This window comes from Dermacentor andersoni, chromosome 3 (genome assembly GCF_023375885.2).
Source record: "Dermacentor andersoni chromosome 3, qqDerAnde1_hic_scaffold, whole genome shotgun sequence".
NCBI lineage: Eukaryota > Metazoa > Arthropoda > Arachnida > Ixodida > Ixodidae > Dermacentor > Dermacentor andersoni.
Genome location: NC_092816.1, coordinates 193,242,161 through 193,254,191, shown reverse-complemented (window position 1 = coordinate 193,254,191; position 12,031 = coordinate 193,242,161). Strand labels below are relative to the sequence as shown.

General features: G+C 44.4%; 1 protein-coding gene across 1 annotated transcript in view; it reads right to left on the bottom strand.

Moving 5' to 3' along the window:
* Positions 1 to 478: 478 nt before the first annotated feature.
* The window catches only part of LOC126524105 (glutathione S-transferase 1-like), a 76,281-nt gene continuing 64,728 nt past the window's right edge, over positions 479 to 12,031 (bottom strand). Inside the window, exon 6 of the mRNA XM_050172466.2 lies at positions 479 to 713. Within this exon, the coding sequence (XP_050028423.2) occupies positions 531 to 713 (183 nt within the window). The 3' untranslated portion in view covers positions 479 to 530. The remainder of the gene's footprint in view (positions 714 to 12,031) is intronic.

Here is a 12,031-nt window from a genome sequence, read left to right as displayed (position 1 = left end):
TCTTTTTCATCTCAGCTTATACATTTTTCTTCTCCCTGCAGGCACACTGTTACAAGGCCATGTCCTGGCAGTTTATTGCAAACAATTTAACACTTTACTGAGAGGCAAGTTTCTTTTGCCCGTAAATAATTTTGTTTTCCTGTTTTTATTCTTTATCGCCAGTGTTTCTTCATTCACAAATGTGCAAACATGCGCTGAGAAAACGAAGCAGTGATAGAGTAACTCAAACGAAGCGCTCAGTCAATCCTGATGCTTATCAAAAAAGAAAAAAAACGGCTTTTAAAGCTACTACAGGAAAGTGTTCAATAACGTTCTCAGGGAATCTTCCGATGGCAGCCAGCTTTTGAAAGTGCGTCTCTCTCTATTTGCTGCTGTCCCGTCGCTAGCGCGCTTCGGGAATACGGGGTTATGAAGTCCACAAACTCTGTGGTAAACTCCGGCCTCTTACGCCTTCACACGTCTTTCTCAAGCATCGGGGCCCCAATTCCATGGCGCTCCTTTAAACCTGGTATGAATAATGGCATGCACTATTATATGCACAAACTCGCCTCAGTGACAGTCAGTGTAGCCAGGATAGAAATATCCGCCAGGGTGACGTCGTCGCCCGACAGAAACTTGTTCTCGCCGAGAAACCCTCCGAGAAGGTCCAACGCACGCACCAGCGGCTTCTCCTGCTCGGAATCCGGCAGTGGTCCACCGAATATCACCGGGTACTGTTGAACAAGCAAGGTAGTTATCGCCACCGATGACGCAGCCGCAATTTGGACATGTTCGAAGTGCGGAATCTGAACCAAGCAAAACTTCACCTGGCTTAGTGAACTTTTTGGTGAACTTAGCTACACTGTTTTCTGTCACTTTACATGAAATTCTATTGTTCCCGTAAACACATAATTTCTGATGTTTATGTAGTTCAACTATCTGTTGCTCTCAGTACACAATGGCGAGATTCATCACACTTTAAAGAACTACGCCTAGATTCATCTTAGGCGCAGACATCTAAACATATTGAAACGTCTATAAAATTGACCATGGATGGTTTTTTAGTGGCGCAAGGGCCAGTTGTGCCAAAAGAGAGCTAGAGCAATTTTTTTAATACTGTGAGATACTGTTATATGAGGCTGTGGCGGTACCATGGCTGTAAATGGGCCTAAAATTACCGCAAGATGCCTAGAAACATTGCAGTAAAGATATGAGCGTGCGACGAGAGCCGTAAAATCTTTAAGATCTGACAGTGGTGGGAGATAAGCAAGATAAGAACAGTACCTGTGAATAATCATGGCATAGTATAAACTGCTGTCTATTTATAAAAGGCTGGAAGTTAGCGCTTCGCTTCACCTGTCGATGCAGGTGCAGTGAGACCAGCGACTATTATAAGGTGATGCCAATCCCTCCCTTCTATGTAAAGGAGAAGGCTGCAAACATGCCATAGTAGTTAGCGGCCGTGTGTAGCTGTAATTCGCAATGTGCCGACTTCATTCAGGAATGCAAACACCGTGCTTATTTTAAAAACATATTTTCCACGGAAGAAAGCAGGGTTTAGTAAATACGGTGCATATAAATTGGGGGAAAATATTGTTTTCTCTGTAGCTCTAAGTGATTGCATTCTATTAGGACATAAATGGAAAATCAGACATCCACCCATTCGTAGCAATTGCTACAAAGGAAACCCAACGGGTTCCTCGAAAGGAAAGCCTCACAGTTGAAGAAAAAATTGGAGGACGCTTAAGCTTCGCGACAACACCGAAGCAAAGGCAAGAGTTTGACTTAGAGTCAAACTCTATTAGGACATTTACTACACAGAGTATTTCTCCACACCTGCTGCAGGTGGGGGGGGGGGCTCTTTTTCAGTTCGAAGGTAAGAACGCGCCCGAAATGTGTGTCGTATTCTCAGTCGGTGGAGTTACCTATTTGCGGCTTTACCGAGTATATTTTATTGTGTGTCCCTTAATCCGCACTTGTTGCCAGTACTCTTGCAGTTCACACGAAGGAAATGTTTTAAATCGAGGACTGGCACGTAACGTTGCTTCCCGCGTCTCCAGAGGGGACGGATGTAGCATTTCGGCAAGCGAAGCGAGCACATTGCCTTCAAAGCATGTATGCCCAAGCACCCAACATACGCGATGTGCGTGTGCTCACAAGTGAACTGTGCAGAAGTGTGGCCGATCGCGTTTTCATATTTAGTACCCTTACAGATAAGCCATATCACACCGGCCTTTTCTGCTTCGTACATCTGTCGTTTCTTTCAAAAGTTGTTACTGCACGGTTGAAGATGCTTCTATCGGTGGGAGGAAATTACGGAACATCATAATAATTGCATACGTCCAGACGTTCAGCGCTGTCGTGAAATGTGGACGCGCCTGAGAGCACTAATGTCATGAATGCAAATTTCCGGCAGCCTTGATTTTCATAATGTGGACATTAGGGTGAAGAGCAAGAATTTCTGGACTTCACGAACTAAATTGCTTTATATTTTGTGATGCAAGCGGCTTACATAGCCAAAAATCTGAGCTGCTTGTTTTTGACTAGTGACTAAGCACAGAGTCTGTTTGTGAAGACACCAGTGGCGTGGTAGATAAATATGTTATAGGTAAGAACTGGATACTACCTTCTTATTAGGTAAACATTTTACGTTTGGTGACAAAAATCAATATGAATTTAAATATAAACACGTAGGACGAGTAGTAACAAGTAAGAAAGTGTCACAGGTATGGTGTTATATAATATTCTGCTATTGGTCACATATTGGACATATTGAGCATATTGGTCACAACCATCCAGCAGCACAAGTGGGAACACTTGTACTATCACAAGCGAAAACAAGTAGATTAGTACCACCATCTCAGCTGGTTTGTCGTGATTACCTTTCCTGCAAGATTCTTGTTTATATTGGATAGGATTCCTACTTTATGAATTAACAGCTTTCACTACATTTACTGCGCTAATAAAGGCACATCACAGATACCAGTACTGAAGGAAGTATATACACGTAGGGAGAGAACTTATGGGTAAGTTAAAAAATAAACAGGTAAAACTATGCCGAACTATTTTCACATTAGAAGATATACCATCGGCAATGAATGCACATTCAGAACATGCAATAAGTGCCCTGTATGGAAGATTGAGATCTGTGATGCCAAAAACCTGTTTGCCTATTAAATATTGACATAAAGAAAAAATTCCAGCCTGTACTGCTGTGTCGGAGGGTAGAATATCAAAGGAGAGGTGCAAAACGGATTTTGCATGTAGTAGTCCTTTATGAATGTGCTACTCAAGTTGTGCCAAGCATAGCTATCTGTGTGCAACGCATTGGACAAGGTACCATATGTATGTCTGACACCTTAAAAATCTTTTCCATTGAACATTCTGAGCTCTAAATGTGAAATGCATGCTGTTTTCAGCTACAAATAGCGTGTATACATATTTGACCTGTACCACAAAGAGCTGATGTGACAAAAACTGTGTACACATTAGTGTTATGTTGCTTTTCGTGGTCTCTTAGTTTACTTAATACAGTTTTGAATTTACAGATTGCTTGACATGTTTATAGCTAAAAACCACAGAAAACTACTTGCATTGTGACTGCGAGGTCACACCACGAGCATTTGTGTGGTATCCTTCCTGTCCATCGACGTGTCATTGCACTATAAATGTAAAATGTCACACCTGCAAAACTAAGCATCCACCCTTAAATTTCAAACGCTTTTTTGAATGCTCAGGAGTTATGCTTATAAGCACATTCTGAGAGCAAATCTACGCCACCTTAATTTAAGCGCAATGCAAAGGGATGTTTGTGCATAGCCAAGTTGTTCTAACATGCCTGCAGGAATACAGCATTGTCCAGTGGAACTGTATAGTGCAGGCATAACAGTGAACGACTAGTAAACAAAGCGGCTGATAATACTAAGCTGACCCATATGTAGCAGCATTATATTATCTAACCCACATACAAAGTTGCAGCCAGTGTACTGAATAACCACAGCTTTGATTTGCCAAGTTATATTACTGCACCCACACAACGCTGAGACAAGTTCTGTACAATGGTGAGCAATGCATCAAGGAATGAAACATTACTTGTGATGTGTGCATGTGAATAGTAGATGCGAATACATACCCAATTGTCCAGTATCCTTACTTTCTTCTGGAACAATCTTACATTTGGCACAGAGGCTGAGCCACCGCGGCCTCTTGACTGCCAATTTCTGTGCCCTCACAGTTCTAAAAGGGATATCATTCATTTGGCTACCCGAATAGTGAATAGGTAATGGAGCACAACAATCTTTCAGTTTTACGCACAACACCTTGTGCATTATTCACAAAACTGCACCTAAGGAACTATTCGCTGGTTTGTTATGCAAATAAATAAATGGGAATGAATGTTTCTTCTCTTTATGTGTGGCCCTGTCTTCCGCCCTATGTGCCTTCATTTCATTGTCATGTGCCTCTTAAAACAGCAACTAATTAAGAAAGACAAACACAAAACTACTAACTACATCAAACTTTTCATACCACAAGAGGTCACTGAACTCACTGCTAAGCTGCACTTGATAATCTCGGTTTGCTTTGAAATAAATACAGGCACTGGCCAGCTGTTTATGTTGTGCTATGCATTTTTCATTTTCCTAAAGTATGGCTGTGCATGAGCTAGCTTGGGTGTTACTGCATAAATTTCTAAATAACATGCAGCCCATGCCCAACTAACTCATATAACCTGAGTAGAGCTTATTTTTTATATGTAGAGCAATCAAAATAGAACACGCATGTATGATGCTGACAGTATCAAACAGTCTCAAGTCGAACATCCTTGTTTGGTGCCATGGGTGAGAGAGGGAGCATGCCTGTCAAGATACTGCTTAATTTTGTGCGCTTTGGTAATGTTTGTACATCATTGAAATGTTAAATTAGGTATGTTAAGTAGTAAGGTGGCAACATATTGGCCATCCAGGCTGGCAAGAAAGAATATAATTGTTCGATTTCACTCAAAATAAGTTTTCTTATCAGCAATGTAAATTATATCCTCCAAATAAGTACTCCCCTTGGAAACATCTCATGAGTATACATATATCTTCATAAGGTCACCGCTATACATACATATTGCTTTAAGCCAGCCATAATGAATTGTACACTGACTGCTTAACCTTCAAATCCTTGCTGCATAAAGTTCACCACTTATGCACAACCTTTTTGCACACGGTGAGAACTTCATTCATCGCTAAGCACATCATTTAAGGTTATGTTTTGTTTGGAAAGTTTACGAGCAGCAAGTATTAAATTTTTAAGGTGCATGTTTCATGCCTCATCTTTGGTGCCTTTATATGTGTAAAAAAAGGAAAAGGCATTCCATGCATCCAGCTGCCTTAAGCACTTTTTTAAAATTGGCAGAGTGAAAAAAGAAAAAAGAAAACCACGAGCAAGCGTATTAGCAAGCTGTGCTCGGAGCTTCACACGCGTGCTCAGTGGTAAAAAGGTGTGTCTTGGCGACTTACGCAAATGCATTCCGCGATAGATGTGCCTGTGTTCCGTATTCTTGCAAGCTGTCACTAGTACTACAGAAACCGCGCCACTGCGCTTCCCGCGACACTATCAGTTTTGCGTGACGCAGAACGCAGCACGTTGGATAATTAGAGAGGTTTTATTCAACCAGCCAAGGCAGCGCGCACTGATAGTAATCATCCGAGAATACGTCGCGTGCTGCGAAGTGATGCGATTGCAATACATCTGTAAAAGGTGGCGCAGATAAGACGACTGTGCAATGTTTCGAAGAAGGATGAGGGTGCCAATGCAACACATACGGCTGCAGAAGAGAATGTGGCAGCCTAGAGTCGCATTTTCACCGTGACGTGGAAACTTGAAATCACATCTGCAAAAATATGCCAGTGTCTTCTGCTGTCAAAGGTAGTTGCCAACCTTGAACACCTTTGCTCCGCCGAACGGTTGCCAGCTGTCAACAGGCCGCGTCGCCCAATAGGAGTGCGCGTGCGATCCGTTCGTGCGGATTGAGCGTGCACTGGATTTTGCGACACCACCCGCCTTTTGGTCGTCCGCACGCGGGCGGGCGAGGATGGAACGGACGGGCGGATTGACCATGGACAGGCCCTTACGGCGACGCCGCCGACGCTCGCCGCAGGAACGGACTATTAATAGTTGCGCTCTAAAAGCTTTGGTGACAACAGCGAACGGATAAAACTATTGATAGCATTCGAGAAACTTCTAATACGTGCAGGTGCATCGTGCGTGGAGGGATAACGTTTAATATTTATTAGCCGGTGAAACGCAGTAACCGAAGAACCGAAGAAATATAAAGAAGTGAACAGACGACGCGCAGTAGACTCGTGCCATCTCGTAGCGAATGTCGCAGGACACGTCCTGCGTGGCACTACGCTTTACTTCTCACGCTCTCCTCCTCGTCCTTTCTTCGCTACGCCGCCTTTCATTCCCCGATACGCTCTGCCTTGCTCTTTTATCTTTCGCTGTTGTACTCGTTCTCTTGGTTATGCCAGCGCTCGTCACAGAAACAGGCGCCTAAACGCTGCCCTGAAGAACAGGGCAGCGAAACACATGCAGTAATCACACAATGACAAGGATGTTTAGGCCCCTGAGAAGTGACCTTCGAGAAGTACACGAAGCTGCAATGTTGTACAATGTTGTACACAGGTGGAGCGACGACTCGTTTCACTAAATAGAGGCTTGGATTGGACTTGTTGTAGAAGCCCCAGTCATTAACCGGGGCCCAAGTGATGGGCAGGATAAATCATCTTTGTAAATATGGCGTTGCCGGTCGATATACAAGTCATCCATGATCTAGGCAATAGCGCATTAGACCTCGACAAATGTTCACTAGGTATTTCCTGTCACTGGCCCAAGTTGCGTTTGAAAATATCCTTAATATATTGGTGGTCTTCAGGCACTTTGCCTTGAAGTATTTAATGTGAGGAATAAGCATCACCTTTCAGTCAAAGTGTACGCCTAGAAATTTGTGCTGGCTAAGTACAGGCAGATGCACTCCATGCAGCTTAATGGCAGGATCCGCAGTTAGGCTCCTCTTCCGAGAGGAAAGCACGCACGAACATTTTTACCGTTGAATCTCAAGCCATTTTCATCTGCCCAATTCCACATTTTGCTAACAGCAACCTTGGCTTGCCTTTCACAGATGGCAAGATTGCAATACTTAAAAGCTATTAGGTCATCATAGACATAAACGGCGTAAGCAATTTTCGGTGATGCGGCAGAAAGCAGCGAATCAATTTTAACAATAAGCAGTGTGCAACTCAGGACACTTCCCTCAGGTACACCAGTTTCCTGGATAAAATGTATTGACAATATGTTTCCAAGTCTAACTCGGAAAGTCTGGTTTGAGAAATACCTTTCTATAAGATTCTGTTATAATTGTTTCTGTTGGGACAAAGTGATGAGCAGTTGACGTGTTTTCTCTAAAGGCACACTGATATGTATCTAGCGCATTTTTATTTTCCAGATAATACAGAAACACTCGATTAATCATTTTTTCGAAACCTTACAGATACGACTGGTGAGCGCTATTGGTCCATAGCTGAATACTAAAGATATGCCCTTTCCTGTCTTTAGGATAGGAATTACGGTAGCTTCATTAGATGCGGAATGTATCTATTACATTCTATTAAAAAGGGGAAGTAATGTCATTTGAGTTTCAGCATTCGGGTATCTCGTGTTATATACAACTATGTCACCTCTAGATGAGCAGTCGCTACAGCTTCTCAGTGCAGCAGTTGTAAGGTTCATTGTCTCCAGCTTTACGACTCAACGGCTTTCTTTCGGCAATAGTATTACATTTCAGATAGGACTCGGATTAGTGTGCGAACTATGTATTCAAACCGTATACAAAGAGCGTCATCTTGGTGTGCCAAGCCATTGATCGTTCACCAAATCAATTGGATCCGATTGTCGGCCTGTAGTATGTGTAATATGTGTAAGGCGCGAGACTGTGCAGCGGTTGTTAAAGGAAAAGAAGAGGAGGACAAAGAGTGCGCGTGTGGAGATGAATCCCGTGCTCAATGGAAGACAATGTGAAAGAGAGTCAGGCACGAGAACACGCGGCGCAAGAACACAAAATAAAATAAAAGGAATCAAATCGAAAAAAAAACCCACGTGGTTCCCAGGGGCCAGTCATCTGTCAAAACTGAACTCCGAAGCTCACTAATCAGGCAAAGACAAATCAGCCAGAGCGGCAGAAAAGCCAGGCGCACTGGTAGAAGAAAGGGAGAGTCCCACGAAGCCACGCAAAGGTAAAGATCGGCAACTGGGCCGGGAGCCGAATACTGGCCGTCGTGTTCCGGACCCGAGCCTGCAGGATTTCACCAGACCGGGCTCTCCTACCAACTCCTTTCCAGGCGTCGCAACTCTACCCGATCACGGACTACTGCCCGAGGCCGGCGAACACCTGCGCCCGCAGGCAGAGCACGAGAAGTCGGGCTGCGGGTCCAAGATTGCGCCCAGTTGACTGTCCAGAGCGGCGCCTTCATCTGCACGTGCTTCCAGGCTGGCAGCGTCACATCCCCAAGCCAGAGCTCCTGCACTCTGGTCGCCCGTCCGTCGGTCAACCACATCGACCTTTTGCGAGGCTAACGTCGCATCTTTCGTCACCTCGCCTCCGCCCCTGCACGTCGAGCAGTTGCGCGCGATCACATTCGTGGTCTGCCCTAACACGCGTGGTGTAGATACTGTTCTAGCTTTGAGTGTAGTAGTTTGTTGGTGCTAATTTTCATTGAGTGTTTAGTTGTTATATATATTTTCGTACATGTTACATTACAAGTGTTGTGTACGTTTTGCAACAAACGGATTTTTCCTTAGTTGCATTGCCAAAGGCTCCGCTTCGGGGAACCATCGGAAACATTGAAGAAAGAAAAGAACCTGCATCACTGGGCCATATAGTTTTCTCAATATCTTCCACACGTTAGTCTCATCCGTGTAAGAATTGATTCCGGAAATAAACCTTTCCCGACTTTCCCTGCATGTTTGCCGTTGTGTGCGCCGCCCTTTTGATTTAATTTGTTTCAACTTTATAAACTTTTATGTAGTTGGCGAACGACACAGTATGCATCAAGCGTTATGTAGATTTTTTGCCCACATTTCTGCATGTGTTGTTCAATCAGGGGATTTGTTTCTTGCTTACGGAACCATTTTGTATCCTGTGTACCGTTGATCGATGCATCAATTATTAGAGCAGGGTCGAATGCGACCATACCATCTAGACTTTATTTATTAGTAGACTTTCGACGTACGTATGTAAGTTCCGGATATTGTTCCGAATCTGCACAATCTAGTTTTCACCGAGGCGGATAAGCATTATGTCTGAATGATTTTGCCGTATTACCGCGCAAGTTTATTATGACTGACTTTCCGCAGTTTTTTCGGCGTCCGGCAACAGCAACGGACTTTTCTAACAAACCCATACGGGTGCAGTACGGCGGCGCAGATGTCAAAATGGGGAACACATTAGAATGCTCGCCGTGAACAATAGCGTGACGTCAAGATTATCGCAGTATATAAGCAGGAGAGCTATCGGCGCTAAAAGCAGCTGCGTTATCGATGGGACAGATATGTATAGTTCGCACACCCGAAGAACAACATGCGTACAAGGAACGCCAGGGGGAACAGCAACGAGAATGTAAACGGCGCCGGCGCAAAACGACCACCGACGAAGAACGTGCCCGCGATGTCGAACGAAAACGAAAACGAAAATCGCGAGGCCGGGCACCCCCGAACGAGCAACGACACCAGACAAGCAACGAAAAAAAAATGAAAACTATGTGAAGATTGAATGGCAGCGAAATCACTTTGCTTTCTGTTTGAGAGCTTTTACTGTCGTCAGCTTTCGCTGCCATTCTATATTCGCAGAGTGGAATGGTTGTCATCTTTTAGAACAACGGGAAAATGATCACTGCCGTACATATTTTCCATTGCCAACCATTCGAAATGTGGTAGCACTGAAGGTGAACCAATTGTTCAATCTACTGCAGAGCACATATTACGTCTAGTGCAATAGAAGTTAGGCTCTTTCTTATGAAGATGCAGGTAACTGTCGACAGCAGGGAATTTTCAAGGCGACCGTTTGCATAGCACATTCAGTCGCCCCAGAGCGTATTGTGGGCCCTAACATCGTCACGCACCATGTACGACTCGGGCAGCTGCGATATTACATTTTCCCTAGGTAATTTTTCCAAATGAAGATCCTTCGATCATGGCCGTGCGTGTCAATAGCAGAGAAAGCCAGGAAACCTTGTTGCAGTAGCTAAAGTCGATAGGTCTTGGCGATTCTGTGTAGACTCGGTGCGAACCTTCAAATGTGCGCCAAACTGCGCCAAATGTGCGCCATTCCGATACACCTTTTCCTAATACAGGGTAGCAAACAAGACATGCGTCGGGCTAACTTCCCTGCCTTTCCTCTCTTTTATTTATCTCTGTCTCTTTCTGTATCTTTCTATCTCAATATACATCTTATTCAATATCTAACCTAGTGAAATATGCACTGACCACACTGTTACGAGCCCATTAAGCACTATCGCGTGGATTTCAGCAGCCTCAAGAGAAGTCTGTGATGTCACATCTTGACATGTGATTGACGTAGCAGATATCACAATGCCACGTGATGATCTGAGAGCACACCACGGCGTTTTCTAAAGCTTACACTTACACAGCCATATTAATTAATGAGAATGCTCTGCGTGCAAAACAAGCTAAACTTATATAGCTTGGTTCTTTTTGTGTGCGTCCGTGCGTACCTGTGTGTGTGTGTGTGTCTGTGTCTGTGTGTGTACCTGTGTACCTGTGTGTGTGTGTGCGTGTGTGTGTGCGTGTGCGTGTGCGTGTGCGTGTGTGTGTGTGTGTGTGTGTGTGTGTGTGTGTGTGTGTGTGTGTGTGTGTGTGTGTGTGTGTGTTTGTGTGTGTTTTAGTTTTTTGGGCCGCTCAAATGAGCCACTCCGCTTACTCCGCTTATCCGTGGCACCCGAGATGGTTTGACGTACCTCGCTGCATTCGCAGGGGCCCTGAAGGCCGCAGGCTTGGAGACCTGTTAGCCCATCCAAGATGCGGGTAGAGCAGCGGCAGCTAATACCACAGAGTGCGCGGAAGTAGCTGCTGCCGGCGCAATATGTGTGATTCGGACAGCTGCAAGAAGCCATTGCGGCGCCGACCTCACGCAAGCCATATAGGCATAAGAAGGTTTCGCTAACGAAAATTGTTTTTGTGCTTCCTTAAATTAAATGTTTTCCTACTTTCAGTGTCATGATTTCGTTCTCTTTTCCACACAGGGCAAGAGCCCGAAGCACGCAATGTCATATCCGTCACTAATGGAACAATTGAGGTCTGATAAGAAATTATCAGCTGCGTGTTCAATAGCACCACATTTTGCGCTGGATATGGGCACACGGCAGTTTCGTTAGCTGTGACCACACATTTGACACTTGAAGCACCTGCCTATTCATACGCGTATCTTTATCTGGCCTGCCTAGACATATTCTGGGTGCAAACTGGAGGCAAAGGTAAAAATTGAATGCTTTATGGGTATTTCCTAGTTGTTGCGCCTTATCTTCCTTCACTGCACATGGACAACTTTCTCTTCTTTCGATCAGTCAAGAAGCTCATTTTCGCTGAGATTCGAAAAGTAATTGTCGGATACCATATCACGACCCGCATTCAAGCAACGGTGTGTGGTTGCGGTTAAAGGAGTATTGCCAAGGGATACATGAGGGTGTTCGACTTGTGATACTCGGTTCTATTTTTTTAACTACTATGAGGAGGACTCCATATGCCCTTTTCATGGCCTTGTAACCTGATCCCATTATGCCCACAAGACAATTCTACACGAGGAAAGGTGAGACTAATCTTGCTGCCATTTCTGGGTATTCACTGGGGATAATAAGCTACCGCGCACAGTTGTCGACGTTCTTTACAGAAAACTGGTGCGTTTGATAGGTATGCCCTCTTTTAGAAAGAGGACGATCGGGGTGGCGGGGAAACGACGTAGAAGCCATAAAGATTGCTTTGATTTCGGTAATGA